At 41.7% G+C, this 22,505-nt stretch overlaps 1 protein-coding gene across 6 annotated transcripts in view; it reads left to right on the top strand.

The window, feature by feature from the left end:
* MSRA (methionine sulfoxide reductase A) overlaps positions 1-22,505 on the top strand; it is a 433,724-nt gene that overhangs the window by 323,350 nt on the left and 87,869 nt on the right. For 5 of the 6 annotated variants that reach the window (XM_038573679.1, XM_038573677.1, XM_038573678.1 and 2 more), the window contains one exon: positions 141-247. The exons of the other annotated variant lie outside the window; for it this stretch is intronic. In XM_038573679.1, the coding sequence (XP_038429607.1) occupies positions 141-247 (107 nt within the window). The remainder of the gene's footprint in view (positions 1-140; positions 248-22,505) is intronic. 6 annotated transcript variants of the gene reach the window in all.

Raw genomic sequence — 22,505 nt, 5'->3', positions numbered from 1 at the left:
GTTGTAACATTGTGTGTCAAACTATACTTCAATTTTTAAAAATGCAAGCACTTAGTAACACAGGAATCATAGAAAACTTGTGACATTGGCCTTGTTGCCTGGTCCACTCCAGTAATCCTTTCTGCTTTCTACTTTCCCAGGCATGCGCCAAGGCAATGACTATGGCACTCAGTACCGCTCAGCCATCTATCCAACCTCTACCGAGCACATGGAGGTCGCCCTGAGGTCCAAAGAAGACTACCAGAAGGTAGGGCCCTGTTTTGCTCCTGGACTCCCACTGTTGGTCTCCACCAAGTCAGACCCCACCTGTAGAAGGAGAATCTGGTTGTTTTCACCTGCCACTGTGTTCCATTTACACAATTTCCATCAGCTTCTGGTCCATAAATATGCTAAATGAGATTTTAGAAGTAGGCCTTTGTGAATTTCTTTTTGGAAGACTTTTTTAAAATCAACTCACCTCAGATGAATATGTATCTTGACATATAGTCTTCTTTACTATTTCTCTCTGCCTCTCTCTTGCTGAATCTCATTTTTTCTTTCTTCTCTCTATAATGGTTTGTTCAGGCTGCCATAACAAAGTACCACGAACTGGTGGTTTAAATAGCAGAAATGTGTGTCTCATGGTTCTGGAGGCTGGAAGTCCAAAATCAAGGTGCTGGCTCTGCTTGGCTCCTGGTTCCTTCTGGGGCTTGCCATAGAAAGTTCTGCTCCAGGCCCCTCTCCTTGGCTTATAGATGGCAGTCTTCTCTTTATACCTTTTTTACATTATCTTTTCTCTATCATGTCTGTTTTTGTGTCCAAATTTCCTCTTGTTATGACAACTCCAGTCATAATAGGTTATGGTCCAACCTAATGACCACATTTTAACTTGATTTACCTCTGTAAAGATACTATCTCTAAATAAGCTCACATTCTGAGACACTGAGGAATTAGGATTCCAACCTATATTTTTTTGGGCAAGCAGTTCAACTCAGAATACTCACTGTCTCTTGCTAATAAGAGTAGATTGAATTATAATAAAATACTTCTTAGAAATATAGATACTACAGCATGAAATAATTATTTTCACTCCTGTATAATATTTAAAAATCTCCAACAGAGCTTTGGTTCTTTTAAAAATAGCTTGCATTGCTTTAATTTTAAAACTTTGTGATGATACTTAAATTTTAATTATTGTTATATCTCCTGATTTACATTTATGCTTAACAATAGATCCAGTAGCAGGATATGAAGTTCACAGTCAGTTCAACTCTGAAAAGCAGAGAGGGCTAAAAGAGATATTGATAGGCCCCCACTTATTCTTAGCACACCCTCTCCCTCCAGGGCTGTGATGTCTATTTGGGTGATAATAGTAAGCAGCCTCTGGGATGGCTTTTAGTGGTCTCTACCCTTGTGTAAACCCCTCTCCTTGAGTATGGGCTGGATTTAATGACCCACTCCTAATGAGTGACAGAAGTGGTGGGATGTCACTTCTGAGATGAGTTTATTAGAAGACTTTGGCTTCCCTATTGGGGGCCCTCTCTTATGATCTCTTGGATCACTTGCCCTGGGGGAAACCAGCTGCCATGTTGTGAGGCAGCCCTGTGTAAAGGTTCATGTGGCGAGTCCCGAAGATCCTACAAGCCCCTCAGCCCCAGTCAAGCTTGTGGATGGGTCTGCAGCCCCAGTTGACAGTTTGGCTACAACCTGAAAAGACCTCAAGCCAAGGGCGCTGCCAAGCTAAGGGTGCTATAGAAACCAAAGGATAATAAATGTTTGTTGTTAAAGCTGCAAAGTTTTAGAGTAATTGGAGTATATCTATACTGTCATTCTCAAAACTTTTCACTGCAAATTATCCTTTTTTATTGTCTTTTCATCATGACTTTCCTAATAATGATGGGCTCACCTGGGCATATGCGGTGGTGGTTAAGCATGTAGCCTCCAGCACCAAATTATCTTAATTCATATGTCAGCTGCATAACTTTTTATCAAGTACTTGACACTTAGAAAACTATCTTATTTAACTCATGCAAACCCTATAAGGAGAGAGACCTCATTATTATCCCTGTATCTCAGATGCCCAGAATTAGAATGCTCCATTAGAATAACTTGGATTACAGAAAAAAGACAAGATTCAGGGAAATGAGCTGGACAGCTGATACAGGACTCTAGACCAGAAATGATGGGACCCTTCCTTAGGGTGCTGCCAGTCTGAATGGGATAAAGGGATATAAAGGAAGTAAAAGTTATAGAACTTGGAAATTGATTAGAAGTGGAGAAAAAATAAGAGGGAGGAATCCAGGGTGATTTGTAGGTTTTGGGCTTGCTATGTTTTGTGTGAAGGTATGGAGAAACAGAGGCAGATTTGTGGGAAAGGTAAATTAAGTCTGGAAATGTGGAGTTTAAGGTACCTATGATCTGGGCATCCAGATGATTGTTAGGAGGAGATGTGGGCTATTCCTTCCTTGCAAAGAGAATTGTTGTTATTGTTAACCGGGTTAATGCTTGTAAGGCACAGGGCCTAGCACATAGTTCATGCTCAATAAATGGTAGCCCTTATTATTGGGAGTTATATTTGGTAAATGAAGCCCTAGTTGCTGATACAGTCACTTAGGAAAAATGATAAAAGAGGAGAAGGCTCAGGATCTGTGGAACACTAACTTTTGAGAGGTGGGTAGGGAAATGCCTACACTAGGCAAGATGCTGTACTAGGTAGGCCCAACAGAGCATCAGCCCCAAGCAAGAACTTAAAAATTCCTTCTCTTTGGTTTAATCTCACTATATTTAATTACAAAGGCCATGTGAGTAACAAGTAATACTGACATGTGATTGATGCAGTATGTAAATTACCTAGTATTGTGCTCCACAGTCTCTTAAGATACCAATAGTTCTACTAAGAGACTTGAGAAGTATGTTAATGTCTCTCTAGAATATAGCAAAATGAGATGATATTCTGATATTCACAATGAGAATTTTAAGTTCAAAAGGTTAGTACTTTCCATCTGATGATGAAAAGGCTAACTTATACCTAATTTTTTGGCTTCTAACCCAGTATAGTTTCTTATCCTTAGCTTTGCGTGGAGCCCATGTTGATTTTAGATAACTGATAAATATAGGAAATAAAATTTAGATATTAAATGCAATGAACTGTTTTAATAATTTCTCCATTATTTTTGTAGATTTGTAGATTTAGGGAATGATAATCTTATACTCTAGATAGTTGTCTAACCAAATACTTTTTGAGTGTTTTGTACCTAAGTATGTGGGAACTAAATACATACATACATATAAATATTTTTGCTTGGTTTTTAAAAGTAGGGTCTTACATAAAGTTCAGGGTCTCCTGTGCCCCCAGCATCCAGATATCCATTGTTGTTAGTGTAACCACATATGAGTGCTTTATTACCAACTCAGAGAGCAAATACTCTCACATTTCTTTTATTTTACCATATAAATAAAAGTGGCCGTACATTCCCCCGGTAGGTGAGTGGCAAATCCAGTGTTTGCCTCCTGACTGACTAAAACCCAGAGTCTTGACTCTAGACTAAAATCTAGACTAGAGCCGCATCTCCAGTACAATTTCTGCCATGATCGCATTGGTCTCTTTTGCACTTTCCAAAATAGTAGCCACTAGCCACATTCTGGCCATTGAACATTGAAATGTGGCTAATGCAACCAAGAAGCTGAGTATTTTGTTTTGTTTTATTTTAATTCATTTAATTATATATTTAAATAGCTGCATATGGCTAATGGCTACCTGATTAGACAGCACGGCAGTCTATAAGGGGTGTGTATCTCTGTTGTAGGGGGCACAGGGCATGTCAGTCTGGGTCTCTGGCTGGGATACCCGAGATTCCAAGCCTCTGCTCCTGTGTTGGCTTATTGCAAGAGCGTGGGACTGCCATGGAGCACACTCCTCAGGGCCATCAGCATTGCTGCACCAGAAAATGCTCTCTCCCTTTCTTTTCTGGAGATATGCAGTATGAGGGTCAAGTAGTTTTACTTTCAGAAGTCACCATTGGAAAGAGCTGAAAGCTGCAGCCCTATGGACCCTTGACTGGACTCCATCAAGTGCAGAAAGGTCTTCCATTCTTGACACAGTCATTGCCGAGGAGCCCTGGGCCAGGATTTCTTCTTCTGTTCCACCTTGAGCACTCCTTCACCCCTTTCCAGATCTCTACCACACAGGTCAAATAATTTTCCTTTTTTGGGAACTGAAGAACAAAATGCTTCATTTTGTCACCTTCCCTGGTGAGCAGTAGGGCTAATTGTGCCCCTACCTGGGTGACCACTATAATTTTTATCTTACTCCAGGTCCCATGGAACACAGCTTGTGGCAAAGGCTTGTGTCTGAGGACTGCCCATTTAACGTGGGAGTCTGGTGCCATGGAGGAGGAGTAAGGGACAGGGGGAGTGGAAAAGAAAGGAGGGAGAACAGATATAATTTGGTCTGGGCTGTCAGTGATAAGTTTCTTGGTCCTTATGGAATGACCAGTCATTCTGGAAGAAGAAGGTAAGCACATGTCTATCAGATGCCATTCCCCAAGGGTTCACTCTGTGCTTCTGAGTGGCAGATGTTTGGACCCAGGAGACTGTGTCCCTGCAGCAGGAGACAGGAGGCACATGGCATGTGTGTGAGGTGAATCACTGTAGGGTTGCACCTGCCTAAAGCTAAGCAGAGTCCATACAGAGCTGAGGACTGCAGCGGTAGCTGGAGGAGAGGATGGTGAGGCTGAGAGGGTCTGAGCTGGTGCATGTGAAGTGACTGATGTGACTGTCTACAAGGGGTCCCTTATCTACCGCACCCCATCCCATCCAGGCAGCTGATTGCCTACATTGCCTGAAGGATGACCTACCATGATTTAGTGACTTTCTGGCACCTCTCTTAGGGCAGAGAAAGAAAAAGACAAGTTTATTTTTCAGCAGGCATCCTGCTGTAACCAGGTAGTTACATAATATACCATTACATGCATAGTTTATAGATTTATATATAGTATATATGTAGCTATATAATGGTGATGATGTTGATGACAGAACAGCATCTACATGCTAATATACTGTTTTAAGCACTTTAGATAAATGAAATCATTTATATATCTCTAACTATATTTATCTATATACATATATAGATATAATTAATATGTTTAGATAGAGGTATGTATGTATCTCTTTGTATCTCTGTGTAAGATTGTATGCATTAATGTTTCTTGTTTCTAGTTTTGAAAGTTGTCTAAATTTCTAATCATTCAATTGGTATAATTGGTAATATACACACCAAAAAAAGTCAGTAATTTGCAGTGCCTATGAGAGATGATACAATTAGCTTTTATACCATAAAGAATTTGATTTCTGCTTTTGCATTTACCTTAAAAAATACCCACCTTAATAATGTTTCTAATAGATCCTACAAATTAGGGAGAGAGTCCGAGATATCTCCAGTTGCCCTAACAGGTGAGTAAAAGAGAGGAGGAAGCTGAAGAGGTGACTTCCTGGGGTTGACTTTCCTAGGTTTTCTACCTAGGGTAACCTTGCACAAATTCCTGAAACCACAGAGGTCTTTAATCTAGGTAGAATCATTTCTTAACAATACTAGATTAAGGCCTAGGACTCATAGTCTTTTCACAAACATATAGGTTTATTTCTGAGAGCAGGAGATTCTGCAGATGACTCATTCCATGCATTTTTATACACACTAATTTCCCCTTTAAGAGTTGGTATTTCCGGCCCTGTCATTACATTCTGGGAATTCATCTTGAGCCCTGGTGGGACCCCTGTGCACTAACTATAACATTGACTTAGGTTACTAATTTAATAGTCTTCACTAGTTTGCCCCCAGTGACCCCCTCTTAACCAGCTTCTTCAGCAACTTCTTTATACTTGGAGTTGAGAGTGACAGTATTGCTTACCACGGAGCAGCCATTTAAACATAAAATTAGCTGATTTTATCACAGGGACCAATTGTTGAGCTAATTAGATGTGCAGTACTGCTGATGAGCCAGAAACCCAAAGTGATTTTCCATCTAAACTGTGGTTTTCTGCAAAGTTGGCTGGGTTGTAGATACCAGGCTCACCAACAACCCTAGGAAAGGAAAAATGGCTGAAGAAGTTTGCTAATTTTCATTCAGATTAAAGGAGGCCAGAGAACATTATAGAAGATTGGAGTGAAAATTAAACTTCATACGGGGTTCATTGACCTTGGAGGTACTGGATTCTGTTCACAGAATACGACGGCTGCATCATGTCTTTGGTGAGGTGAAGACTTTGCACAAAATGTGGGCGTGTTCTTGACTTTGGATGAAGATTTTGTAATCTTTTATTAACTGCATTTTTATATTTTTTTCCTGAGTTTCATGATGGAATTATTTGCTAATGATATTAGTTGGAGGAGACAATTTAATGTATTATTAATTGCCTTTGGATTATCAAATGTAGACAGTTTACTTCCCAAGTGAACCTGTCATTACCTTTTCTAATATTCTAAACTGAATCATGGCCTCTGTCAGGGGATGTGGGTGTTCAGATGGGATTCTTATGTTCTGAAAATGTAACTCTTCCCCATCTTTAGATTACTGATAGATTTTGTTTCTTGAAATTTGGTAGAGGATTAATAAGTCTGAAGATAGTTCTCCTTATTGTATGACCTATCTCCTTCCCAGCTCCTTGAAACTTCATGAACAAGCACGACGTTTCCTCTAGGTAACCTTTTTGGGTGAATGCTGAATTATCCACCATGTGCCAAATATAAAATAGTGTTTTAAAATCTGTCTCTATCAGTCTCCCCATCTGTTTGTTCATCCATCTATCCACTCATCCACCCACCCATTCATTCATCCATATCTTCAACACAGCTATAATCTCCAAGTATTTACCATATTTTATCTTAAATTTCAATTATCTAGCTGTCTGTCATCTGTCATCTATACTCTATAGTGTCATTTTAAAGAGAAGTACCAAAAGTGAAATATTAAAAACCATATACATTAATTGGATGACAGTAGCATTTTTTAGAATTGTTTCAGCATTGATTATTTAATTTTCTTCCCCAAATTTTGAATTCATTCTAGAATTTTGTTCAGTTTTGATTATTTAATTTTCTTCCCAAAGCACTGAGATTGCAGCCAGAGAGTCAGTGATTCTCTATGTCCTCCAGTTAAGCCCTGGCAAGTTGCTATTTGGCTGCTCAGCATGTGTGCGTGTGTGCGTGTGCGTGTGTGTGTGTGTGTGTGTGTGAGAGAGAGAGAGAGAGAGGGAAAGAGAAAGAGAGCAGATTTCATTTCTAAATAACCTATCTACCTGTGCTACTAATTAAGTTTTTGCTTCTTTTTTTTTCTTTTTTTTTTTTCTTAAGATTTATTTATTCATAAGAGACAGAGAGACAGAGACAGACAGAGACACATGCCAAGGAAGAAGCAGGCTCCATGCAGGGAGCCTGATAGGGACTCGATCCCAGATCCCGGGATCACACCAGGAGCAGAAGGCAGACACTCAACCGCTGAGCTACCCAGGTGTTCCCTGCTTCTTTTTTCTAACGTAGTTTAAATGCCATCATCTTTATACTGCTGACACTCAAAATTTCTGGTCCAGAGCTACTCTCTGGCTCCAGATCCCCATATTCCACTGCCTACTTGTTAATTCCCCTTACTTATCAGCATAATATTTCCTAATCTGGAGGCTTCATTCCCTCTCCTCCCCACCCTGCCAATAAACAAGCCTAAGAGTTTTCCCCTCCCCCATTTTTGGCCTTCCCAGCTATCATCTTTTAACTTAGGCAGGATCCCTAGGAGTTATCACTGGTTCACCCTTTCCTTTACTCCTCCCCTCTAGCTAATCGGATTAGCCTAGCTTCTTCTGAGATAGGTCTCCACTTGTGCCTACTTTCGTATTTTCGTGTTTACTGTCATAGTCCAGGCTACTGTTATCTGTTCCTAGACCAATGGGCTGCGTACCTCTCTACTACAATTCATCTACACAGGGCAGCCAGAGCAACATCCTAAATCTAATTACAGTCGTTTCCTTTTTCTCTCAAACTCGTACACAGCTTCCCACTACATTTAGAATGAAATCTAAACTCCTTAGCATGGCCTCTGAGTCATTTTGCCATTTTGCCATCTTCGCATGAGACATCTTCTATTCAGAGTGCCTTATTATTATGGTATATGTAAGAATTAACATATAATTCTTGCTCAGAGCTCCAAACCTTTGAATAAAGCTCAAGAACTTCAAGGAGGGGGGGCACCTGGGTGTCTTAGTGGTTGAGCATCTGCCTTTGGCTCAGGTCATGATCCCAGGGTCCTGGGACCTAGTCCCACATCGGTCTCCCTATAGGAAGCCTGCTTCTTCCTCTGCCTATGTCTCTGCTTCTCTCTCTGAGTCTCTCATGAATAAGTAAATAAAATCTTAAAAAAAAAAAAAAGAACTTCGAGAGGTCTGGGGACTCAGGGTAAGAACCACAGTCACTCATAGAAAATTGTACAGCTGTGCAGTGAACATCATAATGAATGGTTTTATATTTCTTTGTATTTCAAAGTTAACTCTTATACAGACTCACTGTTGCCACAAAGAGACCAATTTTGGAGGTTTGGGGAATTGCTGCTTTATCTAGTATGTGTTATGTACCAGGAAGAAATAATTATTGAGTTACACATAGTGTTCTTGACCTCAAAGCCTATCTAGCAAACTCTCTTGACAGAAGAATTGCTAAATGTCACAGTCTTAAAACAACATTTTGGTAAGATTAAGTCAGTGGTTAGTACATGAAACTGTCTTCCTTTTTCTAATTTTCCATATATCTGACTTTTTGTCTTTCCCTCAGTTACAAATGACTACTGCAGCTACAAACTTGGTGGCTCAAAACAATAGAAATTCATCTTCTCATAGTTCTGGAGACCAGAAGTCCAAAATCAGTTTCATTGGACCAAAATAAAGGTTTCAGCTGGGCTGTGTTCCTTCCAAAAGCTCTAGGGGAGAATCCCTTTCTTGACTCTAGTCTTCTAGTGGTTGCTGACTTTGCTTGGCATGAGGCCACATCGTTCTGTTTTCTGCCTCGATGTTCACATTGCCGCCTCCTCCTTTGTGTGTCTAATCTCCCTCTGCGTTTCTCTTATAAGGACACCTGTGATTGCATTTTGCGCCTATCTGATAATCCAAGATAATCTTCCTGTCTCAAGATCCTTAATTTAATCATATCTATGAAGTCTTGGCCACATAAAATAATATTCACATGTTCCAGGGATGAGGGCATTGAGATTCTGGGGGCACTATTATTCAGCCTTCCATTGTCTTCAGGCTTGGTTTCCAGACTGCTACCAACACATGTCCAGCCTCAAATGGGGGACTGAAACTGGGAGCTCTTCTTTTCTGGTCTGCTCAGAAATGCAGACCATGCTCCTCGAGTGGGTATCCTTTGGATCCCAGGGCTAAACACACAACACAATTCTCCAGAGCAGATGGGACCTGATCTCTTCCTTGAGATCCTTGCCTACTTTTGAAGAGAGGAAGAAATTTGCATAGGCTTTTCCCCTTTCAAACATATATACCTTCAAAAAACCCCAACTTTACCCCTATGCTACTTAGCAAAATAAAGTAGCATACCAAAAATAACAACAGAAAAAAAAAATCTTAGGAGTTACATTTTGGGGATGATTGGAGGAGAAAATGGTGTGTGTATGTGTGTCTGTGTGTGTAATCAAAATAACATTTGAATGGTTGAAAAGAATGTTCTAGTACTATCTTAAGTCACTTACCACCTTACCTCTCTGGTCTTCGTTTTAAATTATCTAACAAAATGTCCTCAAAGTTTTATTATAAAAACTAAATGAGACTTTACGTATATGTAAAATACCCCTAGTTATGGACTAAATATTTATATAAGTACATCAATACATACATACTAGCATACATACATACTATTAGCATATAATAGTCAGCATATATATATATATACACACACACACACATATATTTTTTAAAGATTTTATTTATTTATTTGAGAGAGAGAGAGACAGAGACAGAGACAGAGAATGTGTGCAAGTGGAGGGAGAGGCAGAAGGAGAAGGAGAATCTCCAGCAGACTCCACACTGAGCACGGAGCCCAACTCAGAGTTTGATCTCACTGCCCCGGGATCATGACCTGAGCCAAAATCAATAGTTAGATGCTTAACTGACTGAGCTACCCAGGCGCCCCAGCCAATATATATTAATTGAAGCTGAGCCTTTTCAGTTTTCTAATCCAGAAAGCAGTTTTAATTATATCAACTCAACTGAGAGAAATTCAACATACCTAGTAAATATCCAGTTATGCTATAATCATCATCCCATAACTGGATCTGACAATTCCCTACCAGGAGGTACAGATCCTTTGTGTTTCCTTGTAAGCATCTATAGGCTAAAAATTTGAAAATGTCCTTCCTTCCTTCCTTTGACCCCATCTTCTTCAGGAAATTAATACATTAATTGCCTTATCAAATATTAATTATGTACTGATTAGTTGCCAGACTCTCATTACAATTGTTTCAAACACAGCTATCTGAAGAAGGATCTCATGAATTTTGCTGTAATAAACTATGCTATCCGTAGTCATAAAAGCCCAATGTGTCATAAATGTTCTTTTCTTTGGAACATTTCATAGGAACTGTCCTGACATTAAACTCTTTGGGGACTCCTAGTCATTCTTGTTACCCCAAAGGCCTGGTACTGTGCTTGGCCCCTAGCACATTATCAGCAAATATTTGTCCTAGACTGAAAATATGGAGCAGGATAAAGAGGCCCAGTGTTACCCCTTGTTATGGGCTGAATATTTGTGTTCCCCAGAATTTATACTGTTGGAGTGCTAAACCTCCCAGTGTGATAGAATTTGGAGATGGGGCTTTGAGAGGTAATTAGGGTTAGATGAGGTCATGAGGGTGGAGCTTCCATGGTGGGATTAGTGCCCTCATAAGGAGATACACCAGACACACCTCCACATGGACAAAAAGAAGAGGTTATGTGAGCACACAGTGAGAAGATTGCTTCTTTAAGTCATGAGAATAGTCCTCACAATAAAACCTACTCTGCTGGCACCTCCATCTGGGACTTCCCAGCCTCTGGAACTGTGAGAAACAAAGGTCAGGGCTGACAAAGTCACTTTGGAGGGTGAGAAGAACCACAACTTTGGATGAGAACACCTGGCCAAGGCCCTGCTCCACCTTTACTGACTCTGACCTTGGACAAATCTTGATAGCCCTAGTTACTTGTTTACAAAATGGAGGAAAATAACAGAACTCTTTATAAATCTTAAGTTTTCAGTGGTTTGCGCCATATTACACAAGTGACCCTCCTCTTTACACAGGGAGGTAGTTCAGGATCTGGCCTCCTTCCTACCTGCCTTAGGAAGGAATTAAAGCTGCAGAAGGCTTCATTCACATTCCCAAGGTGGCCTAATATTACGTTTAGAGTTAGAGGCGTTTGACTCTGAATTCCATATGTTCTGCTCACATGTTGTGTGGGGATATTTGATAATCTGTCAAGCATTTTGCAAATATCAGGGTTTAATGGGGTGACTCTGGAGACATGCTGTTTGCAGTGACTCCATCCTGCTTTTCCAAAGACCCTCAAATTTCAAACCAATGTGAAAACATAGGGTCAGGGAATCTTCCTTTCTGTCATGATGAGAAAATGTCATGGTCATTTCCATGTCTTTGTTTATTGAGAAATGGATAGGTTATCCATGGGTAAAAGTATCCCGGCTCGATCAGTATATTGTGTGCTCTGTGCTGCAATGTTAAAACCAGTAACCACACTAAGAGATTCTGCTTTCAAAAACACCAAGAATCATTCATCTGCTCAAAGGACCCTGAATAGATGTGGGGAAATGTCCGTTGATGTTTTATGATTTGAGGATTAGCCAGTTGTTGTTCTTTTTAAATTTGTGTCGTTGTTTAAAGTGTGGAGTTACAGGTTCTAGATGTCCATGGAAAGACCCTGAATAATTTGTTCACTTATCTTAGCCAAAGAGTAAAATCCCGCTTTGTATGCCCAGCAGTAAAGATGAAATTCATCCTCTACCCTCATGTAGCTTTGTAGTTATCATTACAGGTATTATTCTGAACTCTTAATAAAAATTAATGAAATAAATGTTTTAAAAATGCCCATTTCTGAGAGGCAGGCATCTATATTTCCATGCATGCAGCCATCTAGACAGATAAATCTTTAGCCTTAATGGTTTAGTTGCATCTGGGTGTTTATTTTCATTTCCACTTATCACTGCGTGTTAGACTCCCTGTGTATGAGTACAGATTGCCCTTTCCTGCACTGTATTTAGAAATATCTGCATTACCCCTGGGCATTTGTTCATTAATAGGGGGTGGGGAGAGGAAAAGCTTGTAATAATGGGCTTTACATATTATTAAACTGTGTGCATCCACATTTGGATCCAAAGGACAAATCTGGCTTGTGTTACTGCCCTCTGGTGGTTTGGGTCCATCGCTGCAGTGGCAGGGAAGCGCATCCCCAGGGTAGGTGGAGCTGGGCGGGCAGAGGCAGCCCACAGGAGCAGAGGCAGCCCACAGGACACAGGAGCAGTGCTATTGCCGGGCCCTGGGCCTTTTATTCACATCACTGCCTTTCATTCAAGTGCACTGCCAGAACCCTAGGATGCCACTTACTGGCCAAGATAATGAGAAAAGAAAGCATTCTTGTGAGGACCAAGAAGACATTTTCATTTCAGTGGAGGCAGACGTGCAAAATAACCCTGACCCACATAGGGTGATCATTGAGCAAATTCAGATTCTCCATGGGCCACACTCCTACTCATCATCTTTCAAGGCTAGTGTGGGAAAACGCAGTGGCTCCCAAAGTGTGACATCTTCGTACCCCTTCAGTTACACGGGATGACTTCAAGGTATATCCAGATGAGCCTTTTAAATATAATAGTCACATGTTTCTTTTTAATATGTAGTAGGAAAAATGCAGTGAGTGTTAGAAGCCCACAGCTTCAGAGATGCTATTTCGAAGACCAGGAGGTGCTACCTCAATACACAACTGTGTTCTTTGCAGCAGTGTGTCACTTCTGCTCATCGGTTGGTGGAGCAGAACCCTATGGAGAGAGGGGATGACATGGATCACCAGGGGCTCTGCTACCTGCTTATGGTAGGACCTTGACTGTTAACCTCCCTGAGTCTGGGTTTCCTGATTTGTTGGGTTGACGGTGGCTACTTCTTAGGGTGATCTGAGGATCCTGTATCTGCCAAGTGTCTGCCACAGAATAGGCGATCTCATTCCCCCATGCCTCAGGACACTTCTCAGAGCCTGCCTTTCTCTAGGTTCACATCATGCTTTGCTTGCCACACTTCCTTCGTCTTCCCTGTTGTCAAAGTTTCCACATTTCTTTTCACTCTTGATTATAACTGGGATCTTCCTTTGCCTTGCATCGTTTGCAACCCTCCACGTGGCCTTTTGCACAAAGCAGGCACCCTGTGAATGTTCATCAGGGAACGTAAGTGCAAGTGCACATTCTAAGCAACATTTCTCCATCCTCTGATGCATTCAGTGTATTTCATCCATCAGATTAAGACTGGTCCTATATCTTGTCCCTTCTGTCTCTCTGATTCATGTAGTCTGACAACAGGAAGAAGATTAGGTTCCTGCCCACTGGCTGCAAGCAGGGAGGAAAAAAGGCCTGCAGTGTCTTGTGTTTGCCTGCCACTAGTATCACCTTATCGTAGCAACTAATATATACGTTCATTCTGTGCCCCCACGTGCCCACATTCTACTGGTTCATTTCAGTGGCAGGTGAGCAGAAGGCAGTGGAAATATTTTAAATACGTTATTTTATCTAGGATAGAATCTATTTTAGAGATAACAAAAGAGCCTTTGTTGTTCAAGCAGGTAGATTTGTAAGCCTTGCCCTGGTTTAGTCTCTATAAAATGGCCTTAGGAATGGTAAGATCAGAGAACTACCCGTGGCGGGAGGGTAGGAGGAGCCCTTACATTTTAGCGGGACCTAGAGTGAAACAGGGTTTGTTGTGCACCTACAGAGCGGTGGGTCTGACTTTAAAATTCCTGTGGATTTTGTCTCAGTTCCGTGTGGTTCTCAGTTTCCCTGATTCACCTCCACAGAGCTTCCCAGCCTGTTCCTAAATGGCTGCAGAATGCCTGCTTGCATTTCTGCAGTGAAGGCAATGTTCATTTAAGGCTTCGAGAAATCAGAGCTTTCATGTTTGCCATGAAAGCCAGAGAGCCGCAAGCATCTCAGTAGCGAAGATAAAAGGACCTTCGTGTTTGTGCATGTGTGTTTAGAACTTAAAGGACAGGGAAGAGAAAGGAAATAGATGTTACAGCTTTGCACTTACTTCAAAATCTGCTTCACTCCCTCTGGTGGGACCATTTAACTCCAAATGTCTCCCCCCCAACCCCCCCCCCCCAGCCACATGCTCCCCACCCCCACCACATTCATCTGGGCTCATGTGACATCTGTTCTGGGCACTGCCGAGCAGTCATCTCGTTGCCATGGCAGCCGGTGGAGAGAGCCCGCCCATTGGCTGCTAGCTGAGAGGAGGAAAAAAAGGCCCGCAGTGTCAGGGGTCGTGTGCCTAGTGCCTGCCTGCCACCGTCTCCGTCAGCTGCTGGCTGGGCCACATTAACGGTGTGTGCTGCAGCGGGCAGGGGCCCGCAGGGACCGCCTGCCGCAGCTGTGGACACCGCCGGGCAGAATGGGGGCCCCGAGGTCAATGTCATTAGTTTCTCCCTCGAGTGTGAAGTGCGTGAAGGACAAAAGCAGAGCACGGAAGGAGAAGTGGGCTGCTGTTTCCTCCACCTTGAACTCCTCCGAGCTCTCTTTTCTTCTATCTGTTTTGATTTGAAATTTGGTAGAATGACCCCTTCCCCTCCCAGCCATCCTCCTGGTGAGAGGGCCTGAGCCGGAGTCCAACTGTCAGAGTAAAACCTCCATCAGATTCCATTTCCTCAACCATTACCCTGTCACTCTAAAACGAAGAGAGGACAGCTTCCCATTTCGAAATGTACACCTGAACCTGATTGTTTCTGAAATCATTTTCGTCTTGTTGGATCCCCTCTGAATTTAATGGTGCAACTGGAATCGCTGTCCTCAGAGCTGTAGGTCACTCATGTTCTATGAGAGGAAGTGAAGGCCAGGTGAACCAGTGTTCCCAATACCTGATCTTGCACCTGGCCAACCAGACAGGTCTAGAGAGGGACAGCCGTGTGAAAGCTTTATTGGCTGAATACTGGCTGCCTCTCTCAGGGTTTGAGGTCCCCACCAATGAGTGATGGGGGATACCTGTGTGCCAGACACACCTGTGGTCTTCAACCTCCAGAGCTGGGCACTAGTTGGGATTTGGCTGTGGCTGGTGACCTTGCCCCCCAGCACCAACAACCATGCCAGTCAGCACAGGGGAGGGTGGAGAAGGAACTTTTGTGAACATTCTTTCATCTACGCCTTCCAGTGAGCATCGGCCTCCCTGGTTTATAGGACATGGAGGCCCCTAGGTTCCAAGGTCACACACAGCCTGTAAATGGGTGAGCTCAGGATTCATACTCTGGTTCTTGGCTTGCGAACTATGTGTGCTCTTTCCCTTCTGTCACACAGCCACTGTAGATTCCTGGGCACTTAATACTCACACAGATTCATACATAGTTAAGTTGGGCTATGATCAGGCCACTCCTCCCATTTCTACTCATGCTTGATCATGCGTTTTTTACGTTTATAAGAATGGGTCATTAGTGTTTAATTTGTCAAGATCAAAGGCTAAAGGCTTGAGGAGTTTCAGTTGTTTCTCCTTCCTTCTTTGTTGCTTATGTTTATAGTTCAGAGAAAGCACTGTTTCCAGTGTACTTTCACTGAGCAAAAGGCTCTTAGCTAAGGACAAGGAGGGGATTTGTGCCAGAGCCAGGGAGATAAAATTAAAAATTGTTGTCCCTTCTACTTCCCTCTCTCAGTCTTATTTTGGTCACTTATTTATTTTGGGGATGGTTCAGGCATTATCAAAATAGAAACGTACCACAAAATCATGACAAAGAAGGTCTGTATTATTGATGTCTACCTCTCTGCTGCCTTTGCTCCTTCCTTTTGTTCTTAATCTAGAAGTTTGAGGATTTAGTCCTAAATCTTTGAAAAGACTAAGGAACAGAAAAAAAGTGTTATGTCTTTTTGTACGTTTATATGAGAGTGATTTCTTCTGCATCTTGGCAGAACCAGGACTGACACAACTGTCAGTGATTCGCATACTAGTCTTTTCTATCCATATGCTGATCAGAGCCAGCAAAGTTAACAAACATTGGATTAGTTTGGAGCTGAGGCAGGGAGTCCCTGAAAGCTTACTCTCAAATCTAGTATCCTAATGTAGCACCGGCTTATTAAACCTATTGGCAAGCTGTGGCTGAGTTTCTTCCTTTTTCTCTTGTACACTGGGTATAACATCCTCTTAGGGGACTTTAAGCAAAATTAAGAGCCTTTGCTTACCTAGAGATAGATCCTTAGCAAGCTTTCAAAAGAATATACCTTAGTGGAAACAAGAATAGTAAGATGTTTCACATCACAACTCAAATGGTGCTTTTATTAAAATCCGAGTGGTGAAATTACCATAAGCAATATTTTGCCCCCAAAGGTAGGATGAAGTCTATAAAGTGAAGATAATAGGGAGTATATCTTGACTTAAGAAACATATAAGCAACTGTTCTTCCTCTTATACTTTACATTTACCCCCATTATTCATTGTTAATCCTCCTATTATTGTCCTTGATTAGTATATATGAGGCTGTAAGAAAAGTAGAGTGAAAGATTTTAACAATGAATTTTCCAGAGAGAAAATTGAACAGGTAATGGCCAGAGAAGTTCCTGATGTCTGTTTAAACACCTGGAAATGAATCAATAGGAACTCTCTGGATTAGTAAGAAATCAACCTGGTCTATGATCATGATTTACTAGAGACACACAGGAATAAGACCATTAGCCACCAATACTTCCACTGCTTACTTTACATTGAAAAAATGGCAAGGCTTTCTTTTTTTCTCCATTTTCTTATCTGTAATTAGAGATTCATCTACCAGGAAGAAGTCTTCTAAATCATTTAGTTCAATGTTATTTAGCCACAAAGATGTGGGTTAGTAGTTATAAAAATGACTTAATTTCCTCACTAATTCTTAGATTGTAGAACAGAATAGTAGTAAGGGAATATGGAGAATATGAAGTGGGATTAGAGCTTGATATTTTCTTAACAAGGACTTATCAGGCATCTACTATACAGTAGGTGATGAAATGACAATTTGTCTTGATTAAAACTGTGAACTCTTTATACATTTTTATATCTTCTTTGTATGTTTTATAGAGCGTCCTGTCCCTTACCAGGCAATAAATGCAATGTACAAAGTCCTCCAAATGTAGATCTAATGTTTGTTTTATTTAGACATCTTCATGTCCTTAAAGAAAGCACTGGACCCTTGTGCCACAGGATTACTATACAAACGTAGAAACACGTTTACCAATACCAATACTTTACAATAAAACAGCAAGATTTACCAGAAAAGAAAAACAATTGTGTGAGAAAAAGGGAAGCTGGTTTTGGGGGCTGTCATTGTTTGTGCCAAAGTCACTTAGTTGAGTGAAACACTACTACATTATTTTTATACATATTTGCACAAAGAATGTTGTGTGATTTCAAGAATCCATAGAGTTTAACAGCCGAGCATTTGTGATAGGGGAATGTCACTAAAGCAATATTAGTATGCAGCAAAGTGCCCTTCTGTCTGCTAACTCAGTTTGCAAAGTGGTCCTAAAAAATGCACACATCCTTTGTTATGATGGGAGGGCTTTGTGTTTCTGATGCAGAACTGAGGTATAGAGGTACATTCAGTAGCCTAGAAAGTCAGCAGTCAGAGGAGGTGATAAAAGATAAGAGAAAGGAACCAAAGGGATACTCAAAGGTCGTCAGAAGTAAGAAGTGTCCTGAAGTAGAAGGGAAAGCCAAAGAGGACATGTTGGGGATCAGGGGAATAAGAAAATGTGAGCCACAGTATGCACATTGTGTGTGGAAAAGGAGCCTAAGAGGAGAGGCCTGGATAAAGAAGTCCTGGCAACAAGCAAAAGGTGACCAGGAATTATAAATAAATAAATAAATAAATAAATAAATAAATAAATAAATAAATAAATAAATTTAAAATTTTTAACAAGGTGGCCAGGAATAATTGTGTTCTGGTAGGAAGAAAAACTAAGCATTTTAGGATTGACTGGAAAGAAGGCAAACAGACAAAAATTATCTGAGAAGCACTGTGTTTGTCCTGAAAGCTTCTAATACCCTTGGGTGATTATTTTGTGGGGCTTCAACCACTCATGCCACTTTTTAAACCTAATTTCCGTTTGTCTTTAAAAAATATTTTATTTATCTATTCATGAGAAACCTAAAGAGATAGAGACATAGGCAGTGCGAGAAGCAGGCTCTCTGCAGGGAGCCTGATTTGGGACTCGATCCCAGGACCCCAGATCATGACCTAAGCCAAAGGCAGACGCTCAACCACTGAGCCCCCCAGGCATCCCTTAAACCTAATTTCCTAATCTGCAGAGTAGAGCTCGTGATCCTGGTCCTGCTTGCTGACACTATGGGGGTTGAGGATCTAGGGGGATTGTGAGTGTGCAGAGGGTCGTAATCTGCAAAATGCAGCACAGATGTAAGGCATTAGCTAAATTGGGGTTGCAGGGAGCAAAAGATAGCCTAGTGTCCAGTCCTTGCCAAGCTGCATTTTCTAGCTGACGGAAGATCTGACATTCTTCTATCCTTTTCTATTGTTTCACTGAATTTGGGTTCTTACCTTGTTCTTGGGAAGTGAGCTGACCTGATTACAGTAGTAGAGTTGAGGGTGGCTTGTATATGAAAATGTAGTTATCTGCCTCTTGTCACCAGTGGCCTCTCAAATTTAACATAAAACCCTGACTCGTGGACTCTCAATCAGGAGCCGTGTTTCAGCTAGACTCTGTAAAATTCTTCCATTACCATCCCTTTCTTTGAGTGTGGAGATGGGCTTTTTTCAGTAACTTTCCTGGCTAACTTTTCTTGGGAAGGCAACTCACTCTTTCATCAGAGTTGAAGTTGTATCTTAAATTGCCATGATTTATGTTTCAGGCCTGTAGTGGCCAGTTTTAACTTTGCTTGGTTCATCCACGCCAATGTAAATAAGTCGATCAGAGAAAAAAGAAATCCTCCTATGGCTTTGTGGAATATAAGAAATAGTGAAGGAGACCAGAAAGGAAAGGAGGGAAACTGAGTGGGGAAAAATCAGAGAGGAAGACAAACCATGAGAGATTCTTAACTCTGGGAGACAAACAAAAGGTTGCAGAAGGGGAGGAGGGTGGGCAGATGGGGTAACTGGGTGACGGGCATTAAGGAGGGCATGTGATTGGATGAGCGTTGGGTGTTATACTATATGTTGGCAAATTGAATTTAAATTTAAGAAAATTGGCTTTGTTCAGAAGTCAACATGTGAAGTCCACAAAGAAAATAAATTTAGCACCTACCCTGTTCCTGGCTGTTAGTTTTGTTTTGTTTCCCCTATAAAGCAGTAGGGTTTTCACTGAAGACTCTGGGACAATTTAAGAGAGGAAACATGGGGACTCCTCTGGCCTGCTGTCTTGTGTCTCCTCAAGCCCTGTGTCATCCAGGCCTCTGCCCTCCCTTCTTCATCTCAGAAGCAGTAACACTGGCTTGCTTGTCTACTCTTAGGGTGATAGCAGCTGTCAACACAATGGTTACCTGTTCTGTGTGGTATGAGAATATGGGTGGCCGTTAATGCTGTCACAGCCTGGGAAAAAGACCATGCAGACACAGCTGTCCGTTCCCAGTGGGGCTCTGTGCAATGCTTAGTTCTTCTGAGTGGACTCCAAAGTGCCCAGGCTTTTCCAGGTCAATACCACTGGGTTGTTGAACTGGATTTTGGCGACTGAAAACTGTTTATATCCCAATTCTATTTACTGTGGAAAACCTGTGAGCCGTCACAGAATTATTAAACCTACTTAACAGTTATAAGGATTACCTACAATCACATTTCAACTTAATTCAAAGGTATTGACCAAGGACCTGCATATTGCAGGGAGAGAACCTAGCAAAGTGTGTGCATGGCTGCCTAGAACTTGGAAGAGCATTCCATATCAACTTCTCTATGGGCTTCATCTCCATTCAGCCTCCGGTTAAAGACCAATGCTCATTATGTAATCAAAATACTGTTTCTTTGAGGGGGAAAAAAAGCCCAGAAAAGAAAGCCAACCAGTAGTACTGGTGTGGAAAATGCCTTCGAATGTGTGTACCAACTAGCAGCTGACAGTTGGTAGGGTTTGGTGGATTATGGAGTCTCACCCAGACCTACTGACTTAGGATCTTCAGGGTAGGGCCAGGAAATGTGAAAAATTGGGAACTCTCCAAATGATTTTGATGCACAGCTAGGTTTGGGAACGTCAGCATAGTAGCTGAGTGCTCAGTCTCTGGTGTCCTTAGTCCTAGGACATAGTCTTGGGTGAGCCTAGGTAACTAACTTAACCACTCAGCTTCAGTTTCCTTTTTTTTTTTTAAAGATATTATTTATGGGGATCCCTGGGTGGCGCAGCGGTTTGGCGCCTGCCTTTGGCCCAGGGCGCAATCCTGGAGACCCGGGATCGAATCCCACGTCGGGCTCCCGGTGCATGGAGCCTGCTTCTCCCTCTGCCTGTGTCTCTGCCTCTCTCTCTCTCTCTCTCTGTGTGACTATCATAAATAAATTAAAAAAAATAAAGATATTATTTATTTATTTGAGAGAGAGAGAGACAGAAAGAGAGAGAGAGCACAAGCAGGGTGAGGGGCAAAGGGAGAAGCAGACTCCTCACTGAGCAGGGAGCCTGATGCAGAACTCCCACCCCAGGACCCCAGATTCATGACCTGACCTGAAGGCAGACAGTTAACTGACTAAGCCACCCATGCACCCTCAGCTTCAGTTTCCTAATCTCCAAAATGGATCTAATCATAGGGATCTCAGAAGTTTATTGTGTATAATAAATGAGATAATATGTAGCAAGCCCCTGGTTTGCAGGAGGGTGTGATCAATATTAGTTATTTTCCCTCTTCTTCCTGCCCTTCCTGTCTCAGCACAGCATATTCAGTTTATAGTGAAGTCTTCAGTTGCATCAGCCCTTGGCATACAGAGGCAGTGACTCGCTCACAGGACTTAGTATTGACACTCAGCTGTTGATGAGGCAGGCATGGTCAGGACAGTTGCCAACAGAGCTCTATTTCTAATGCAGTTTTCCATAAGTCCATTTTCTTCCCTGACGTAAGTTGCGCCCCCTGAGTGGTGGGCTCCCCACCCATGGTTGATTTTTTAGGGAAGAGTTAACCCACGAGGTCCTCATCTTTCCCACTCTCATTCCCTTCCTATGTTGTGTGAGTCAGCTGGATCTGCTCTGTTCAAGAATTAAAAATGGCTTGTTAGTAATCAGCTGCACGAAAGCAAAATGGGTCTTTTTGTTCTTCAGTTTTGTTTACCAGTGTTTGAGATGTTCAACTATTTTGTTTTGATTGGTCTTACAGTCATGATCTTGAGCAGTGGTTCTCAGACTTTTGGCTTCGGGACCTTTTTAAACTCTTAAAAATGTTTGAGGACCCCAGCAAACTTGCTTTTGAGGGATTTTTTTTATCTATTGATACTGACCATATTAGAAATTAAAACTGAGACTTTTTTAATATTATATTTATTTATTCATGAGAGACAGAGAAAGGCAGAGACATAGGGAGAGGGAGAAGGAGGCACCCTGCAGGTAGCCCGATGTGGGACTCAATCCCAGGACCCCGGGATCATGATCTAAGCCAAAGGCAGATGCTCAACTACTGAGACACCCGGATGCCCCTAAAACTGAGATTTTTAAAGCACAAGAACACACATTCCATTAGCCATCAGAGTGATGGTGTCATCACACTTCATGTAGCTTCTGGAAAATTCCATCAATACTCATGAGAGAATAAGAATGAAAGAAGGAAACATACTTTAGTATTATCATTAAATAGTTTTGACCTTGTGGACCTTGGATAATATCTTGGGGACCCTCAGGGATGTCCAAGCCACACTGAGCTGTTAATCTTGATGTTATATCTTGCCACGTGAGTCTGGCACAGAAATCATAGAGAAGCACAGAAATTAGATCCATTGAATCACTCACCAGTACAGCTGGAAAAGGATAGTTTAGAGAGGGCGTCACAGCCCAGTTGCCAAACTGAGTTTATAGCTTAGATCTTCTGGTCACTCGGCTTGCCATAGGTCTTAGTTTAGTGGCTTAGGGCACAGGCTCAAGTAAAAGACAAATGAGTTTTAGTCCCAGCCATGCTGTATGACCTTAGACAAGTTTCTTAACTTTTCCAGCCTCAACATCCTCTTTAAACTGCGGATAATACAAATATGGATAGGCTTGCTGAGAAAATGAAATGAGATAATTTATGGAAAGGAACTGGCGTCTTTCATAAGTATCCAGTAAATATTAACCATAATTACACTCTGATAGAGCTCTCTGACTTGTTCATCAC

Source organism: Canis lupus, chromosome 25 (genome assembly GCF_011100685.1).
Source record: "Canis lupus familiaris isolate Mischka breed German Shepherd chromosome 25, alternate assembly UU_Cfam_GSD_1.0, whole genome shotgun sequence".
Lineage (NCBI taxonomy): Eukaryota > Metazoa > Chordata > Mammalia > Carnivora > Canidae > Canis > Canis lupus.
This window is presented reverse-complemented; position numbering and strand designations above follow the sequence as displayed.